This window comes from Bombina bombina, chromosome 5 (assembly GCF_027579735.1).
Source record: "Bombina bombina isolate aBomBom1 chromosome 5, aBomBom1.pri, whole genome shotgun sequence".
Lineage (NCBI taxonomy): Eukaryota > Metazoa > Chordata > Amphibia > Anura > Bombinatoridae > Bombina > Bombina bombina.
The window spans coordinates 469,592,251-469,612,883 of record NC_069503.1 but is presented as its reverse complement, the minus strand read 5'-3'; the positions used below and the strand labels follow the sequence as shown (position 1 = coordinate 469,612,883).

The 20,633-nt window shown below is 40.5% G+C and overlaps 1 protein-coding gene across 1 annotated transcript in view; it reads right to left on the bottom strand.

The window, feature by feature from the left end:
* The window catches only part of KIF15 (kinesin family member 15), a 417,226-nt gene that overhangs the window by 244,027 nt on the left and 152,566 nt on the right, over positions 1–20,633 (bottom strand). The window contains exons 24-27 of the mRNA XM_053714345.1: positions 20,468–20,554; positions 20,120–20,224; positions 19,718–19,840; positions 19,435–19,581 (exon numbers count right to left, since the gene is read on the bottom strand). Of these exons, the coding sequence (XP_053570320.1) occupies positions 19,435–19,581; positions 19,718–19,840; positions 20,120–20,224; positions 20,468–20,554 (462 nt within the window). The remainder of the gene's footprint in view (positions 1–19,434; positions 19,582–19,717; positions 19,841–20,119; positions 20,225–20,467; positions 20,555–20,633) is intronic.

Below are 20,633 nucleotides of genomic sequence, written 5' to 3'. Positions count from 1 at the left end.
AGGAACTTGTCCATCTTGCACAATTTTTCTGGAATGACCAGGTTGTCACAATCATCCAGAGTAGATAGCACCTCCTTAAGCAGTGCGCGGAGATGCTCTAACTTAAATTTAAATGTCACAACATCAGGTTCTGCCTGTTGAGAAATTCTACCTGAATCAGAAATTTCCCCATCTGACAAAACCTCCCTCATGGCCACTTCAGATTGGTGTGAGGGTATTACAGAGTAATTATCATCAGCGCCCTCCTGCTCTACAGTGTTTAAAACAGAGCAATCGCGCTTTCTCTGAAAAGCAGGCATTTTGGATAAAATATTTGCTATGGAGTTATCCATTACTGCCGTCAATTGTTGCATAGTAACAAGCATTGGCGCGCTAGAAGTACTAGGGGTCTCCTGCGTGGGCAAAACTGGTGTAGACACAGAAGGAGATGATGTAGAACTATGTCGACTCCCTTCATCTGATGAATCATCTTGGGCAACTTTACTATCTGTGGCAGTACTGTCCTTACTTTGTTTGGACGCTATGGCACAATTATCACACAATTTTGAAGAGGGAGACACATTGGCTTCCATACATACAGAACATAGTTTATCTGAAGGCACAGACATGTTAAACAGGCTTAAACTTGTCAATAAAATACAAAAACCGTTTTAAAACAAAACCGTTACTGTCTCTTTAAATTTTAAACAGGGCACACTTTTTTACTGAATATGTGAAAAACTATGAAGGAATTGTTCAAATTTAACCAAATTTTCACCACAGTGTCTTAAAGCATTCAAAGCATTGCACCCCAAATTTCAGACCTTTAAAATGAAGAAACCGGAGCCGTTTACAGTTTTAAGCCCTCTACAGTCCCAGCTACAGCCTTTGCTGCGACTTTACCAAACCCAGGGGGGTATACGATAGCAAATGAAGCCTTTCAGGAACCTTTTCAACTATTTCCAGACCCACACACATGCAGCTGCATGTCCTGCTCTCAAAAGTAACTGCGCAGTAATGGCGCGAAAATGAGGCTCTGCGTACTTCATAGAAGGCCCTTCCTGACTGGGAAGGTGTCTAAACCAGTGCCTGATGTAAAAAAACGTTCCCCAAAGTTATAAAGTGTGAATTTCAACATCAAGCTGTATAAAATGCCCAAATAAAGCAATCGATCTAGCCCATAAAAGTGTCTACCAGTTTTATAGCCCATATTAAGCCCTTTGTTCTGTTTGAGACTAAGAAAATGGCTTACCGGTACCCATGATGGGGAAAATGACAGCCTTCCAGCATTACACAGTCTTGTTAGAAATATGGCTAGTCATACCTTAAGCAGAAAAGTCTGCCAACTGTTTCCCCCAACTGAAGTTATCTCATCTCAACAGTCCTATGTGGAAACGGCAAACGATTTTAGTTACTGCTGCTAAAATCATATTCCTCTCACAAACAGAACTCTTCATCTTTTTCTGTTTCAGAGTAAATAGTACATACCAGCACTATTTTAAAATAACAAACTCTTGATAGTAGAATAAAAAACTACAACTAATCACCACATACTCTTCACCATCTCCGTGGAGATGCTGCTTGTTCAGCGGCAAAGAGAATGACTGGGGTGGGCGGAGCCTAGGAGAGACTATATGGACAGCTTTTGCTGTGCTCTTTGCCATTTCCTGTTGGGGAAGAGAATATTCCCACAAGTTATGGATGACGCCGTGGACCGGACACACCAATGTTGGAGAAAAAAAATTCTGTTTGTGTTGTGCGTCATACTTGGAGCCAAATATTTTCATTATTTAAAACCCCATTCCTATATGCCTCTTTCCTTTATCAGAGGGCTATGCTGTTCCCAATCCTGAAACTGCCATATAAGGAAATTGATAATTTTGCTTTATCTGTTTTTTTCTCTTACATTTGCAAGATGTCTCAATCTGATCCTGTCTCAGAAATCACTGTTGGAACCCTACCCTAACAGTTCTACCAAAGCTAAGTGCATTTGTTGTAAACTTGTGGAGATTATATCTCCAGCTGTGGTTTGTAATAGTTGTCATGATAAACTTTTACATGCAGATAATGTGTCCATCAGTAATAGTAAATTGCCTGTTGCTGTTCCTTCAACATCTAATGTACAAGATATACCTGTGAATTTAAAAGAATTTATTGCTGATTCTATTCAGAAGGCTTTGTCTGCCATCCTGCCTTCTAATAAACGTAAAAGGTCTTTTAAAACTTCTCATAAAGTTGATGAAATTTCAAATGACCGACAACATACTGAATTATCCTCCTCTGATGAGGATCTATCTGATTCAGAAGATCCTTCCTCAGATGTTGACACTGATAAATCTACTTTATTTATTTAAAATGGAGTACATTCGTTCTTTGTTAAAATAAGTGTTGATTACATTGGATATTGAGGAAACTAGTAAACGTTTAAATTCCGTTTATAAACCTCCTGTGGTTACTCCAGAGTTTTTTCCAGTTCCTGATATTATTTCTGAAATGATTTCTAAGGAATGGAATAGGCCTGGTACTTCTTTTATTCCTTCTTCAAGGTTTAAAAAATTGTATCCTTTGCCAGCAGTTACATTGGAGTTTTGGGAAAAGATCCCCAAAGTTGATGGGGCTCTCTCTACTCTTGCTAAACGTACTACTATTCCTATGGAAGATAGTACTTCTTTTAAAGATCCTTTAGATAGGAAACTTGAATCTTATCTAAGGAAAGTCTATTTGTATTCGGGTCATCTTCTAAGGCCTGCAATTTCTTTGGCTGATGTTGCAGCTGCATCAACTTTTTGGTTGGAAAATTTAGCGCAACAAGAATTGGATTCTGATTTGGTCGCTTGCTTCAACATGCTGATCATTTTATTTGTGATGCTTTTTTTGATATCAAAATTGATGTTAAATCTATGTCTTTAGCTATTTTAGCTAGAAGAGCTTTGTGGCTTAAATCTTGGAATGCTGACATGATTTCTAAGTCCAGATTGCTATCTCTTTCTTTCCAAGGTAATAAGTTATTTGGTTCTCAGTTGGATTCGATTATTTTAACTGTCAAATCCGTTTTCAATGGATTCTAAGTATTATCTCTCAGGGGTACCGAATAGGATTCAGAGTAAGACCTCCTTGTGAGAAGATATTTTCTCTCACGCATCCCAGCAAATCCAATAAAGGCTCAGTCTTTCCTGAAGTGTGTTTCAGACCTGGAGTTTTCAGGGGTAATAATGCCAGTTCTGTTTCGGGAACAGGGTCTGGGGTTTTATTCAAATCTATTCATTGTCCCAAAGAAAAGGAAATTTATGCTTACCGATATGACGAGTCCACTGATTTCATCTTTACTTATGGGATATCGCCTCCTGATCAGCAGGAGGAGGCAAAGAGCACCACAGCAGAGCTGTATATATAGCTCCTCCCTTCCCTCCCACTCCAGTCATTCGACCGAAGTTAGGAAGAGAAAGGAAAAGCCAAGGTGCAGAGGTGACTAAAGTTTAACAAAATAAAGACCTGTCTTAGAAAATGACAGGGTGGGCCGTGGACTCGTCATATTGTAAAAGAAATAAATTTATCAGGTAAGCATAAATTTCCTTTTATTTTACAAGATATGACAAGTCCACGGATTTCATCCTTACTTATGGGATACAATACCAAAGCTATAGGACACAGATGAAAGGGAAGCACAAGACAGGAACCTAAACGGAAGGCCCTACTGCTTGAAGAACCTTTCTCCAAAAAAACGCCTCAGACGAGGCAAAAGTATCAAATTTGTAAAATTTGTAAAAAGTGTGAAGAGAAGACCAAGTTGCAGCCTTGCAAAACTGTTCAACAGAAGCATCATTTTTAAATGCCCATGAGGAAGCCACAGCCCTAGTAGAATGAGCCGAAATTCTTTCAGGAGGCTGCTGTCCAGCAGTCTCATATGCAAAACAAATGATACTCTTCAGCCAGAAAGAAAGAGGTAGCCGTAGCTTTCTGACCCCAACGATTCCCGGGAAAGACAACAAATAATGAAAATGATTGACGAAATTCTTTAGTTGCCTGCAAGTAAAACTTCAGGGCACGGACAACGTCCAAGTTATGTAACAGACGCTCCTTCTTAGAAGGAGGATTAGGACACAATGAAGGAATGACAATTTCCTGATGAATGTTTTGGTTGGAAGCAACCTTAGGAAGAAAACAAGGTTTGGTATGTAACAATACCTTATCGGAATGAAAAATAAGGTAAGGAGAATCACATTGTAATGCCGAAAGCTCAGAAACACTGCGAGCAGAAGAAATAGCAACCAAAAATAAAACTTTCCAAGATAACAATTTAATATCTATGGAATGCATAGGTTCAAACGGAACCCCTTGAAGAACCTTAAGAACTAAATTCAAACTCCAAGGAGGAGCAATAGGTCTAAACACAGGCCTGATTCTAGTCAGAGCCTGACAAAAAGATTGAACATCCGGAATATCTGCCAGACGTTTGTGTAGCAAAATAGATAAAGCAGAGATCTGTCCCTTTAAAGAACTTGCTGATAACCCTTTCTCCAATCCATCTTGGAGAAAAGATAAAATCCTAGGAATAATAATTTTACTCCATGAGTAGCCCTTGGATTCTCACCAATAAAGATATTTACGCCATATCTTGGTAAATCTTTTTAGTAACAGGCTTACGTGCCTGGATCAAGGTATCAATGAACGAATCAAAGAACCCTCGCTTAGATAAAATCAAGTGTTCAATCTCCAAGCAGTCAACTGCAGAGAAATTAGATTCGTATGATGGAAGGGTCCCTGAATGAGAAGGTCCTGCCTCAATGGAAGCTTCCACGGCGGCAGAGAGGACATGTCCACCAGATCGGCATACCAAGTCCTGCAAGGCCACGCAGGAGCGATGAGAGTCCTCTCCTGTTTGACTCGAGCAATCACCCGGGGAAGGAGAGCAAACGGCGGAAACACATAAGCTAGGTTGAACGACCAAGGCACTGCCAAGGCATCTATCAGTTCGGCCTGAGAATCCCTTGACCTGGATCCGTATCTCGAGAGCTTGGCATTCTGACGAGACGCTATAAGATTTAGCTCCGGTCTGCCCCATCTGAGAACCAGGTTGGCAAAAACCTCCGGATGGAGTCCCATTCCCCCGGATGAAACGTGTTTGCTCAAAAAACCCACCTCCCAGTTGTCCACTCCTGGGATGTAGATTGGCGACAGATAACAAGAGTGAGCTTCCGCCCACTGAATTATCTTGGCTACTTCTGTCATCGCTAAGGAACTCCCTGTTCCTCCCTGATCATTGACGTAAGCTACAGTCGTGATGTTGTCCGACTGGAATCTGATTAATTTGGCCAAAGCCAAGCCTGAAGCGCATTGAATATTGCTCTCAACTCCAGAATATTGATGGGAAGTAGAGACTCCGACTGAGTCCACACACCCAGAGCTTTCAGGGAGTTCCAGACTGCACCCCATCCTATCAGGTTAGCGTCCGATGTCACTATCACCCATGAGTGTCTGCGGAAGCACGTCCCTTGGGACAGATGATCCAGCGACAACCACCATCTATTTGAGGAGACAAATTTGCATAATCTCCATTCCACTGTCTGAGCATGCTCAGTTGTAGAGGTCTGAGATGAAAACGAGCAAACTGAATGATGTCCATTGCTGCCACCATCAATCCAATAGCCTCCATTGTACTGAGCCACTGACGGCCGAGGATTGGACTGAAGGGTTCAGTATGTATTCAGAATCTTTAACTTTCTGACTTCCGTCAAAAAGATATTTATGGATAGAGAGTCGATTAGAGTTCCAAGGAAAGGAACCCTTGCCTGTGGAATTAGTGAACTCTTCTAGATTCACCTTCCACTCGTGAGTCCTTAGAAAGGACAGAACAATGTCAGTATGAGACTTTGTTAGCTGATAAGACGCCTGGATCAGAATATCGTCCAGCTAAGGCGCCACTTCCAGAAAGGCAAACCTCAGGAACTTGTGATGATCTCTGTGGATAGGAATATGAAGATATTCATCCTTTAAGTCCACGGTAGTCATATATTGACCCTCCTGGATCAATGGAAGCATGGTCCGAATAGTCTCCATCTTGAAGGCTGGAACTCTGAGAAACTTGTTTAGACTTTTGAGATCTAAAATGGGTCGGAACCTTCCCTCTTTTATGGGAGCTACAAAGAAATTTGAGTAAAACCCCTACCCCTGTTCCTGTATTGGAACGGGGCAAATTACACCCATGGAGGAGAGATCTCTTACACAACGTAAGAACGCCTCTCTTTTTATCTGGTCGACAGACAAACATAAAGGAAGAAACCTTCCTCTGGGAAAGGAATTTTTGAACTCCAACAGATACCCTTGAGACAAGATTTTGACTGTCCAGGGATCCTGAACGTCTCTTATCCAGCCTGGACAAAGAGAGAAAGTCTGGCCCCTACAAGATCCGGTCCCGGATCGGGGGCCGCCCCTTCATGCTGTCTTGGTAGCAGCAGCAGGCTTCTTGGGTTGTTTACCCTTGTTCCAAGACTGGTTGGGTCTCCATGTGGACTTCGCTTGTGAATAATTCCCTTCCTGATTAGTGGAAGAGGGGACTCCCTTGAAATTTCGAAAGGAACGAATATTACTCTGTCGTCCCCTTTGCTTAGATGTTTCATTTTGAGGGAGGAGGAAACCCTTATCCTGCTGTAATGTCAGAAATAATCTCCTTCAAGTCAGGCCCGAACAGGGTCCTCCCCTTGTAAGGAATAGCCAAAAAAAACGTAGATTTAGCTGACACATCTGTAGATCAAAAATTCCACCATAAGGAACTACGTGCTAGGACGGAAAATCCCGAACTCTTAGCCGCCGACCAGGTAATCCTAAATTAAGAGTTGTAATTGTTGTGTGCTGCTGTTCCATCCTAAATCACAAAGGATGAATGCACACCAAGGAACAGCAGTAAGGTCCTAATAAAAATAACTCTTACTGTCCCCTGAATTGTTAGAACTGAGACTATTTACTTATTGTACAAAAGCACCTGCCAATCTTAGGATTTAGGCAAGGCGCCAGTAAAGGGGCACTCACTGAGTAGGAAAAAACTTATTTCAATAAAGGGTTCAAAAGGAACTAACTCTTCACATAGGAAGCGATACTGTTTCTTTAAGGAAATACATATGTATGTATTGGGTACTTATAAAGCACGGCAAATCACCCGTAAGGGTCGCAAGGCGCTGCTCATGTTATCTCTGCTTGTGTTATCCACATCACAAAGTATGAATTAACAAATATCAGTTGAAATACAGTTGCAAACTGAACGCAGAAAAAAAAAAAAGTTACATCTCCTTTAAATCTTAAAGTAACTTATTATAGTGTGTTGTTATATCATCCTACATTACAATGGATGAAGAAACAAACAGCCGTAAGTCCCTTAATAAAAGGTACACAGAAAAAATCTTTTCCTTTTTTTTATGATAAGCACTGTCACTTTAAATTGTAAAAGTATAACTTATTACTGTCGTGCAGAAAAACAATCCATCTTATAATCATAGTAATAAAGTAGCAACAAAACATGTACTATGTACATCAAAGGCAACGTCTTTGCAAGCAACCGCAGAGCACTGTCTGTGTGTCAAAAATTAATTTGGACACTCTCTTATAAAAAACGTTTTGGAATGGATTGTGCAGAGTTACCAGACTCCTAAAAGCCATAGCTGAGGAAGGAGGAATTAGGTCAGAATGGAACATATGAAAACATGTGACTGTGGCTTTAAATTTTAAACAGATAAACACACACTTTTTTATTTTTTTTATTCCATATTCTGCAGAAAACCCAATAGCGCAAAACTAGCGGAAACTGCTAGATCTCAACACCCCTAGGCAGTATCCCCGTTTAGAGTGGAAGGATCTAAGCCATACCAGACTCCCCACCGCAACAGAGGAGATAAGGCTATGACCCAACTTATTTTGCTGGTCGTCAAGTAAGCCTACAACAGGAAAAACACGTGCCTTTGCACACTAAGAAAGTAGAACCTATCTCCCGGTCGGTATTTGCAATGGAACCGCCGGGAGAAATACTGAACACGCCAAGTAAATGGCATCCTAAAGACCACCCCTACTGAGCGTTGATGTAACGACAACTCCCGGCGGCAAAGTAGACTTAGTGAACCGCCGTGAGAGCATACATAAGCACCATGTAAATATATTGTCCATAGTAATAAAGAAGCCCACACCACTGACATAGCCACAATAGGCACCTAAGGGCGCGAAAGACAAAGGGCGCAAAAAGACAAAGCGTTCCCAAGGACCGCCCTTCGTGGGCGTATACAGTAACATCTCAAAACGCCGGGAGATGTAACAAAATGCCCCAATGACTAACAGTATAACCGCAAGTACCCTCTCAATTACATAGGGAGAAAAGCGGTTAATAATACACAGTCATCACCCGGTCGGCATTGCTCTCATATGCAACCGCCGGGGGATGAAATTTACAAGGGGAAACCCAGGGGAGTTAAAACACAGCTGCCTAGATTTGTCTCCCAGGAAAGGGGAAAACACATACCTGAATAAGGAGCCCATCTCTCTAAGGCTGTTATTCACAATGAGAGTGGCTAATGTCCTCTGAGCCCATTCTATCTTCTATGCCCAGGAAATAAAAATGGCACTTACCTCCAACTGCCGACAGCAAAGGCAGCTCCCAGGCGTGTGAAGTCCTACTGCTCACATGGACCTGAAGATAATAAGAAAAAACACCGAGTAAGATCTCTCAGATTTTTCCCCTAAAAGGGCAGCATACATCTATGGGAGGCGCAGTGAGAATCATGTCCCACAAGTTCCCATTGCTTTGAAGCGACCAAATGCTTCTCTTTTTGCACTGAAGAGACCGATTTGGTCTAGGCTAAACCCCAGAACAAAGTAGCACACTGTGGCACTACTTAAAAAAAGGAAATTTATGCTTACCTGATAAATTGATTTCTTCTACGATACGACGAGTCCACGTATTCATCCTTACTTGTGGGATATTATCCTCCTGCTAACAGGAAGTGGCAAAGAGCACCACAGCAGAGCTGTATATATAGCTCCTCCCTTCTCTCCACCCCCAGTCATTCGACCGAAGGTATAGGAAGAGAAAAGCTAAAAGGTGCAGAGGTGACTGAAGTTTTGAAAAACAAAAATAAAATCTGTATCGTAGAAGAAATCAATTTATTAGGTAAGCATAAATTTCCTTTTCTTCTACTCGATATGACGAGTCCACAGATTCATCCTTACTTGTGGGATACAATACCAAAGCAACAGGACACGGATGAACAGGAGGCACAAGACAGATACCTAAACGGAAGGCACCACTGCTTGAAGAACTTTTCTCCCAAAAATAGCCTCAGAAGAAGCAAAAGTATCAAATTTGGAAAATTTGGAAAAAGTATGAAGGGAGGACCAAGTCGCAGCCTTACAAATCTGTTCAACAGAAGCATCATGTGGAAGCCACAGCTCTAGTAGAATGAGCCGTAACCTTTTCAGGAGGCTGCTGTCCAGCAGTCTCGTATGCCAGGTGGATGATGCTTTTCAGCCAAAAAGAAAGAGAGAGGTAGCCGTAGCTTTTTGACCCCTACGTCTTCCAGAATAAACAACGAATAAAGAAGATGTTTGACGGAAAACCTTGGTCGCTTGCAAGTAAAACTTCAAGTCCCGAACCACGTCCAAGTTATGTAACAAGTTAGGAGGATTAGGACACAAAGAAGGAAAAACTATTTTCTGATTAATATTCTTATTTGAAACAACCTTAGGAAGGAATCCAGGTTTGGTACCCAAAACCACCTTATCAGAATGGAATATAAGATAAGGCGAATCACATTGTAACGCAGAAAGCTCAGAAACTCTTCGAGCAGAAGAGATAGTAACTAAAAACAAAACTTTCCAAAATAAAAGCTTAATATCTATGGAATGCATGGGTTCAAACGGAACCCCTTTAAGAACATTGAGAACTAAATTCAAACTCCATGGTGGAGCAATAGATTTAAACACAGGCTTGATTCTGATTAAAGCCTGACAAAAAGACTGAACATCTGGGACATCCGCCAGACGCTTGTGTAGTAAAATTGACAAAGCAGAAATTTGTCCCTTTAAGGAACTAGCTGATAATCCCTTCTCCAATCCTTCTTGGAGAAAGGCTAAAATCTTGGGAATCCTAACCCTACTCCGTGAGTAGCCCTTGGATACGCACCAATAAAAATATTTACGCCATATCTTATGGTAAATCTTTCTAGTGACAGGCTTGCGAGCCTGAATCAAAGTATCAATGACCGACTCAGAGAATCCCTGCTTAGATAAAATCAAGCGTTCAATCTCCAAGCAGTCAGCTGCAGAGAATTTAGATTTGGATGTTGGAACAGACCTTGAATGAGAAGGTCCTGTCTCAACGAAAGTTTCCACGGTGGCAGAGAGGACATGTCCACTAGATCCGCATACCAAGACCTGCGTGGCCATGCAGGCACTATTTGGATTACCGAAGCTCTCTCCTGTTTGATTCTTGCAATCACACGAGGTAGAAGAGGAAATGGTGGAAACACATAAACCAGGTTAACGACCAAGGTAATGCTAGAGCATCTATCAGTACAGTTTGGGGATCCCTTGACCTGGACCCGTAACAAAGAAGTTTGGCATTCTGACGAGATGCCATCAGATCCAATTCCGGTGTGCCCCATTGACGAATCAATGATGCAAACACCTACGGATGGAGTTCCCACTCCACCGGATGAAAAGTCTGACGACTTAGAAAATCCGCTTCCCAGTTCTCTACTCCTGGGATATAGATTGCTGATAGATGGCAAGAATGAGCCTCCACCCATCGGATTATCTTTGAAACCTCTATCATCGCTAGAGAACTCCTTGTTCCCCCTTGATGATTGATATATGCTACAGTCGTGATATTGTCGGACTGGAATCTTATGAATTTGACCAAAGCCAACTGAGGCCACGCCTGAAGCGCGTTGAATATTGCTCTCAGTTCCAGAATATTGATTGGTAGTAGAGACTCCTCCTGAGTCCAAACACCCTGAGCCTTCAGGGAATTCCAGACTCCACCCCAGCCCAAGAGGCTGGCGTCCGTCGTCACTATACCCATGCTGGCCTGCGAAAGCACATTCCCTGGGACAGATGATCCTGTGACAACCACCAAAGAAGAGAGTCTCTTGATCCAGATTTATCTGAGGAGATAAATTCACATAATCCCCATTCCACTGTCTGAGCATGCACAGCTGCAGTGGTCTGAGATAAAAGCGAGCAAACGGAACAATTAATCCAATGACCTCCATACACTGAGCCACTGATGGCCGAGGAATGGACTGAAGTGCTCGGCAAGTATTTAGAATCTTTGACTTTCTGACCTCCGTCATAAATATTTTCATGTCTACCGAGTCTATCAGAGTTCCCAATGGAACTCTTGTTAGTGGAACTAGTGAACTCTTTTCTACATTCACTTTCCAACCGTGAGTTCTTAGAAATGCCGACACGATGTCCGTGTGAGATTTGGTCAGATGATAAGATGACGCCTGGATGCAAATATTGTCCAGATATCTCGCTACTGCTATGCCCCGTGGCCTGAGAACCGCCAGAAGGGACCCTAGCACCTTTGTGAAGATTCTGGGAGCTGTGGCCAACCCGAAAGGAAGGGCCACAAACTGATAGTGTTCGTCCAGAAAGGCGAACCTTAGAAACTGATGATGATCCTTGTGGATAGGAATGTGAAGATATGCATCCTTCAGGTCCACGGTGGTCATATATTGACCCTCTTGGATCATTGGCAAAATCGTTCGTATAGTCTCCATCTTGAACGATGGGACTCTGAGAAATTTGTTTAGACATTTGAGATCTAAAATCGGCCTGAAAGTTCCCTCTTTTTTGGGAACCATGAACAGATTTGAGTAAAACCCCTGTCCCTGTTCTAGTTTTGGAACAGGGCAAATCACTCCCATATTATAGAGGTCTTTTACACAGTTTAAGAACGCCTCTCTTTTTGTCTGGTCTACAGACAAACGTGAAAGATGAAATCTTCCTCTTGGGAGAAAATCCTTGAATTCCAGCTGATACCCCTGGGTCACAATTTCCAATGCCCAGGGATTCTGAACATCTCTTGCCCTTGCCTGAGCGAAGAGAGAATGTCTGCCCCCTACTAAATCCGGTCCCGGATCGGGGGCTGCCCCTTCATGCAGTCTTGGTAGCAGCAGCGGGCTTCTTGGCTTGTTTACCTTTATTCCAGGCCTGGTTAGATCTCTAGACTAACTTGGATTGAGCAAAATTCCCCTCCTGCTTTGTGGCGGAAGAGGAAGTAGAGGGTCCTCCATTAAAGTTTTGAAAGTAACAAAAATTATTTTGTTTAGCCCTCATCTTAACAGTCTTATCCTGAGGCAGGGCATGACCTTTATCTCCAGTAATGTCAGAAATGATTTCCTTCAATTCAGGCCTGAAGAGGGTCTTACCTTTGAAAGGAATAGCTAAAAGCTTAGATTTTGATGACACATCCGCAGACCAAGATATAAGCCATAACGCTCTACTCGCTAAAATGGCAAAACCTGCATTTTTCGCCGCTAATTTAGTCATTTGAAAAGCGGCATCGGTAATAAAAGAATTAGCCAGCTTGAGAGCCTTAATTCTATCCAAAATATCATCTAATTGGGTCTCAACCTTAAGAGACTCCTCTAGAGCTTTGAACCAAAAAGCTGCTGCAGTAGTAACTGGAACAATGCAAGCTATAGGTTGTAGAAGAAATCCCTGATGAATAAACAATTTCTTTAGAAGACCCTCTAATTTTTTATCCATAGGATCTTTGTCCTCAATAGGTATAGTTGTACGCTTAGCTAGGGTAGAAATAGCTCCCTCCACCTTAGGGACCGTTTGCCAAGAATCCCGAATGGTGTCAGATATGGGAAACATTTTCTTAAAATTAGGAGGGAGAGAGAACGGAATGCCTAGTCTATCCCATTCCTTTGTAACAATGTCCGAAATTCTTTTAGGGACTGGAAAAACATCAGTGTAAGTAGGTACCTCTAAATATTTATCCATCTTACACAATTTCTCTGGTGGTATCACAATAGGGTCACAATCATCCAGAGTCGCTAAAACCTCCCGGAGTAACAGGCGGAGGTGTTCAAGCTTAAATTTAAAGGACATCACGTCCGAATCCGTCTGAGGTAACACATTTCCTGAATCTGAAAGCTCTCCCTCAGACAGCAATTCCCCGACCCCCAAATCAGAACACTGTGAGGGTACATAGGAAATGGCCAATAAAGCATCAGAGGGCTCAGTATTTACCTTAATACCTGACCTACTGCGCTTACCCTGTAAACCTGGCAGTTTAGATAATATCTCTGTAAGGGTAGTAGACAGAACTGCAGCCATATCTTGCAGAGTAAAAGAATTAGACGCACTAGAAGTACTTGGCGTCGCTTGAGAGGGCATTAAAGGTTGCGACACTTGGGGAGAATTGGATGGCATAACCTGATTTTCTTCAGACTGAGAATTATCCTTAGACATACATTTTATCACCTAAAATATGTTCTTTGCAGTGTAAGGCCCTTTCAGTACAAGAGGGACACAATGTAAGTGGCGGTTCCACAATGGCTTCTAAACACATAGAGCATTGACTTTCCTCAATGTCAGACATGTGGGACAGGCTAGTAATAACCACAAAAAGTCGTGAAAACACTTTATTTATTGAAAAAAACCACCAATTTTGAAAAACGGTACTGCGCCTTTAAGAAGTAAAAAAGCGCACAATTTTTCCAAATCTGCTTCAAACTGCTATTAAGCTTACAAATTTAGCATATATCATTCTTATATTGAAGCCTAATATTGCACCACAAGGGACAAATTAACCCTCTATAAGAAAAAATGTTATACCCAAAACGTTATGAAAATAACTTAAACAACCCCCTGCACCTCGCCCCAGCTCTGCTGTGGCGCCTACCTGCCCTCAGGGGTCTGACAAAAGTCTCACTATGACTCCGGTAGCCTCTCTCTCAGTTTGGGCCCAACCGAAGCTGAAGTTTGCTGCCTTCTTGTGAAAATCAACTGTGCATCTGAGGCGCAAAAATTAGGCCCCGCCCATCATATGCCATGTACTCTCAGCCTAAAAAAAATGCAAGGAAGCGGTATAGAAACTAGCCATGTGGATTTAAGCATCCGAATTGTACAATAAAGCCATGTGAACCCCCAGCACAATGCCCAAATCCAGTGATTATTAACCGTTTGTGCAAATAAAAATGTTATGCTGCCCCAGTGTCTAATCATGCTGCCATCATTTTCTTGCTGCATTTAGCCCATAACAATTCATACACAGGTCTCCAGTAATACCCCTTCTTATCTATAGGTTTACTGCTTACCCCTTCCCTCTTAGGAACTATGTCAGCCTGTTCTGAAATATCACAGTCTCTTCAGAAATAAATGACTGAACATACCTCAATGCTTGTAGCATGAAAACGTTCCCCACACTGAAGCTTCTCTAGTACTCCTCAGCCATTCTTTGGGAACTCATATGGATCTTAGTGACATCTGCTAAGATCATCAACCTCCAGGCAGAAATCTTCTTCTATATGCTGCCTGAGGAAAAAATAGTACTCACCGCTACCATTTAAAATAAAAAAAGTCTTGATTGAAGAAAATAAAAACTATCATTTTAACACCTCTTTCACTTTACCACTTCCTATTACTAGTATGGGCAAAGAGAATGACTGGAGGTGGAAAGAAGGGAGGAGCTATATATACAGCTCTGCAGTGGTGCTCTTTGCCACTTCCTGTTATCAGGAGGATAATATCCCACAAGTAAGGATGAATCCGTGGACTCGTCGTATCTAGTAGAAGAAATAATAAACTTTTGATTGAAGAAACTATAACACCTCACTCTGCCTCTTCCTATCACTAACACAGGCAAAGAGAATGACTGTAGTGGGAGGGAAGGGAGGAGCTATATATACACAGCTCTGCTGTGGTGCTCTTTGCCTCCTCCTGCTGACCAGGAGGCGATATCCCATAAGTAAGGATGAAATCCGTGGACTCGTCATATCTTGTAAAAGAAAGAAAATTTATTCAGACCAGTTCTGGATCTGAAAATTTTGAATCGATATGTAAGAGTACCAACTTTCAAAATGGTGACTATAAGGACTATTCTGCCTTTTGTTCAGCAAGGACATTATATGTCCACAATAGACTTACAGGATGCATATCTTCATATTACGATTCATCCAGATCCAGCATTACCAATTTGTCACTCTTCTTTTTGGCCTAGCGACAGCTCCAAGAATCTTTTCAAAGGTTCTCGTGCCCTACTCTCTGTAATCAGAGAGCGGGGTATTGCGGCGTTTCCTTATGTGGACAATATCTTGGTACTAGCTCAGTCTTTACGTTCTGCAGAATCTCACATGAATCAACTAGTGTTTCTTCAAAAACATGGTTGGAGGATCAATTTACCAAAAAGTTCTTTGATCCCTTAGAAAAGGGTCACCTTTTTAGGTTTCCAGATAGATTCAGTATCCATGACTCTGTCTCAGTCAAGAGACGTTTAAAATTGGTTGCAGCCTGTCGGAACCTTCAGTCTCAGTCATTCCCTTCAGTAGCTATGTGCATGGAAGTTTTAGGTCTCATGACTGCAGCATCGGACGCAATCCCCTTTGCTCGTTTTCACATGAGACCTCTTCAGCTTTGTATGCTGAACCAATGGTGCAGGTATTATACAAGGATATCAAAATTAATATCCTTAAATCCCAATGTTCGACTATCTCTGACTTGGTGGTTAGATCACCATCACATAGTTCAAGGGGCCTTTTTTGTTCGTCCAACCTGGGCTGTGATCACAACAGATGCGATTCTTTCAGGTTGGGGAGCTGTTTGAGGATCTCTGACAGCAAAAGGGGTTTGGAAATCTTAAGAGGCGAGATTACCAATCAATATTTTGAAACACTGTGCGATTTTCAGGGCTCTTCAGATTTGGCCTCTGTTGAAAAGAGAACCGTTCATTTGTTATCAGACAGACAATATCACAACTGTGGCATATGTCAATCATCAGGGAGGGACTCACAGTCCCCAAGCTATGAAAGAAGTATCTCAGATACTTGCTTGGGAGGAATCCAGCTCCTGTCTAATTTCTGCGGTTCATTTCCCAGGTATAGACAATTGGGAGGCAGATTATCTCAGCCATCAGACTTTACATCCGGGGGAGTGGTCCCTCCATCCAGATGTGTTTTCTCAGGTTGTTCAGATGTGGGGGTCTTCCAGAAATAGATCTGATGGCTTCTCATCTAAACAAACTTCCCAGGTACCTGTCCAGGTCCAGGGATCCTCAGGCGGAAGCAGTGGATGCGTTGACACTTCCTTGGTGTTATCAACCTGCTTATATTTTCCCGCTTCTAGTTCTTCTTCCAAGAGTGATCTCCAAAATCATCATGGAGCAATAGTTTGTGTTGTTGGTGGCTCCAGCATTGCCTCACGGGTTTTGGTATGCGGATCTTGTTCGGATGTCCAGTTGCCAACCTTGGCCACTTCCATTAAGGCCGGACCTTCTGTCTCAAGGTCCGTTTTTCCATCAGGATCTAAAATCATTAAATTTGAAGGTATGGAAATTGAATGCCTAGTGCTTAGTCATAGAGGTTCCTCTGACTCAGTGATTAATACTATGTTACAGGCTCGTAAATCTGTTTCTAGAAAGATTTATTATCGAGTTTGGAAGACTTACATTTCATGGTGTTCTTCTCAAATTCTCTTGGCATTCTTTCAGAATTCCTAGAATTTTACAGTTTCTTCAGGATGGTTTAGATACGGGTTTATCTGCAAGTTTCTTGAAGGGACAAATCTCTGCTCTGTTTTATTTCACAGAAAGATTGCTAAGCTTCCTGATATTCACTGTTTTGTACAGGCTTTGGTTCGTATCAAGCCTGTCATTAAATCAATCTCTCCTCCTTGGAGTCTTAATTTGGTTTGAAGCCTTACAGCAGGGGTGTCCAAACTTTGCTCTCCAGAGGTTTTGGAACTACATTTCCCATGATACTCAGCTAGATAAAATGCTGGCTCAGCATCATCGGAAATGTAGTTCCAAAACCTCTGGAGAGCAAAGTTTGGACACCCCTGCCTTACAGGCTCCCCCTTTTGAGCTTATGAATTCTTTGGACATTAAACTTCTTTCTTGGAAAGTATTGTTCCTTTTGGCCATATCTTCTGATAGAAGAGTTTCTAAATTATCTGCTCTTTCTTGTGAATCTACTTTTCTGATTTTTCATCAGGATTAGGCAGTTCTGCTGACTTCATTTAAATTCTTACCTAAGGTAGTGAATTCTAACAACATTAATAGATAAATTGTTGTCCCTTCCTTGTGTCCTAATCCTAAGAATTATTTGGAGAGATCCTTACATTCTTTGGATGTGGTAAGAGCTTTGAAATATTATAATGAAGCTACTAAAGATTTCAGGAAGACTTCTAGTCTATTTGTTATATTTTCTGGTTCTAGGAAAGGTCAGAAGGCTTCTGCTGTTTCCTTGGCATCGTGGTTAAAGCTTTTGATTCATCAAGCTTATTTGGAGTCGAGTCAAGCCCCGCCTCAGATAATTACAGCTCATTCTACTAGATCAGTCTCCACTTTGTGGGCTTTTAAGAATGAAGCTTAAAGGGACATTATACACTCATTTTTTCTTTGCATGAATGTTTTGTAGATTATCTATTTATATAGCCCATAAAGTTTTTTTTTTTTTTACAAAAAAAGTATAGTTTTGCTTATTTTTAAATAACATTTCTCTGGTTTTCAGACTCCTAACCAAGCCCCAAAGTTTTATGTGAATACTGTCAGCTACCTTCTCCAGCTTGCTCCTGTTTATGTAAAGGTTCTTTTCATATGCAAAAGAAGGGGGAGGGGGGGAGTGTCTTATTTGCCACTTGCAGTGGGCTTTCCAGCTGCCTTTTCAACAGAGCTAAACTGAAAGCTTCTAAGTAAGTTTTTAAACCATTTTATACTGGATTTCTATATCGGTATCTGTGCATCTTATTCTTTATAGTAGTGTCTATTACATGCAGTTATATGAAAATGAGTGTATACTGTCCCTTTAAGGTGATCTGATTTGCAAAGCAGCAACTTGGTCTTTGGATACATTTACTAAATTCTACCGTTTTTATGTATTTGCTTCTTCGGAAGCAGTTTTTGGTAGAAAAATTCTTCAGGCAGCTGTTTCAGTTTGATTCTACTGCTTATGTTTTAAGTTTTTCTTTTCATTTATGAGAATAAACTTATATTTTGGGTTGTGGATTAATTTTTTCAGCAAAAAATGGCTGTTTTTATTTTATCCTTCCCTCTCTAGTGACTCTTACATGGAGTTCCACATCTTGGGTATTGCTATCCCATATGTCACTAGCTCATGGACTCTTGCCAATTACATGAAAGAAAACATAATTTATGTAAGAACTTACCTGATAAATTCATTTCTTTCATATTGGCAAGAGTCCATGAGGCCCACCCTTTTTATGGTGGTTATGATTTTTTTGTATAAAGCACAATTATTTCCAAATACCTTTGTTGATGCTTTTTACTCCTTTCTTATCACCCCACTACTTGGCTATTCGTTAAACCGAATTGTTGGTGTGGTGAGGGGTGTATTTATAGGCATTTTGAGGTTTGGGAAATTTTGCCCCTCCTGGTAAGATTGTATATCCCATACGTCAGTAGCTCATGGACTCTTGCCAATATGAAAGAAATGAATTTATCAGGTAAATTCTTACATAAATTATGTTTTTTTTGCATATACTAACAGAAGGACATGCCAGTCAAAACTGAAAAGCTTATTAATGCATTTCAATTTCGAACAGAATTTTTTCATTATATTTTTATTACCAAAAATTTTTCCAGTAAAAAAGATCAGTTTAAGTTTATTTTACTGTGTACAATCCTATAGAGCATATATAGATATGCTCTGTAAAGCCACATCTGATAAAAACTGATGATAGTAGTTTGATTCATGTAAACAAAGTATCGCTAATTCAATACAAGGCAAGGTCTCATAGCTTTTACTAGAAGCATTTTGCCAATATAAATGTAAAGAAAAACAAATACTGTAGAAAATGAAAATCAGGGCATGCACAGATAAACTGAACTCAAAGGGACATGAAAACCATATTTTTTACTTTCATGATTTAGAAAAAAAACATGCAATTTTAAATAACTTTCCAATTTACTTCTATTATCTAATTTGCTTCATTCTCTTGATACCCTTTGCTGAAAAGCATATCTAGATAGGCTCAGTAGCTGCTGATTGTTGGTTGCACATAGATGCCTCATGTGATTGGCTCACCCATGTGCATTGCTATTTCTTCAACAACGGATATCTAAAGAATAAAGCAAATTAGATATATGAAGTAAATTGGAATGTTTTTTAAAATTGCATTCTATCTGAATCATGAAAGACTAATTTTTGGTTTAATGTCCCTTTAACGAACCTTAAATATTGTTATTTCAGTATCTCCCGATGTCAATAGTATAAACATAATTACCTGGTTAGTTAGCTCAGTAATTAGCTGTTCTTTCTTTACAAATTCTGCCTGCTGGTTCTGAAGCAAGGCCTCCTGGTTGTTAAATGCTTCTGTTAGCTTGCCTAATTGTTCAGTTGCATGAACCAAGTCATCACATAGAAGCTCATGCTGGTAAAAATGACATGTACATAGATATGCTTGTAAATAAACCAAAAATATTATATTATGCAGTTAAAGCATACTTTAAATGTGCAGAGATAGCAATTAACTGCTGCGAAGCAGAATACCTGAGAAAAATGCTTACTTCAATTTTATCAGCAGTTTGTTTTCTTTCCACACTCTCTCTTAGCTGCTCAATTATCTTTTCTTGTTCCTCTATGACAGTTTTGCTTTCTTCTTTTGCAGACAATACAGAAGTATATTTGCACTATGGATTTTAAAAGCAAAGTCTTTATTAGCATAGCAAAAACTTTGATGCACTCCTTCTCTTTGTGTCATTTGTTAATATTTTTTAAAATGTTATCTAGAAATGTGAGACAAGTTTAGAAATGCATAATAATGTAATTCAGTCACATAATTATAGCATGATATTAAGGCCTACTATAATATAGTATATGATTATATATTTATCATATACAGCTGTAATGCCTGTAGCTAAAAGGACAGTGTATGGAAACGTGTACCAATTACATTTATATATACATACGTTAATATCTTCAAGCTCTTTCGTGAGAACATCTATAGATTCTGTATTATGGATAATAGTTGTCCTCAGGCCTTGAATCTGAATCATAAGTTGAGCAACAACTTCCTGTCAAGGATAAACAAAAGCAAACAAACAAAATGACATTAGAAAACTCATTACTTATTTTAATGAAAACATCAGCCCTGCCTCCAGCAATTAGGAAACATTACAAAAAAAACTCAAAATGTCAATAGCAGAACCTTCCAGGGTGCACTATGAATTTCAAAAGACAGGAGATTAACAGTTTTGGATATTATAGCAGAGACCCTTTAAATGTATTTAATTGATGTATAATGATGGATCCCCTACCTTATCTGCAGTGTTGGTTCTCTCCAGATCTGCTATTTTTTCTGTTGAAGAAGCTAAACTATGCTCAAGCCTTTGAATGTCCTGAACCTGAATATAAAGAAATTTGTTAAAAATGTAAAAAATAATGCAATTGTCTGTCTAAAGATAGTCACACACACAGAAGTGT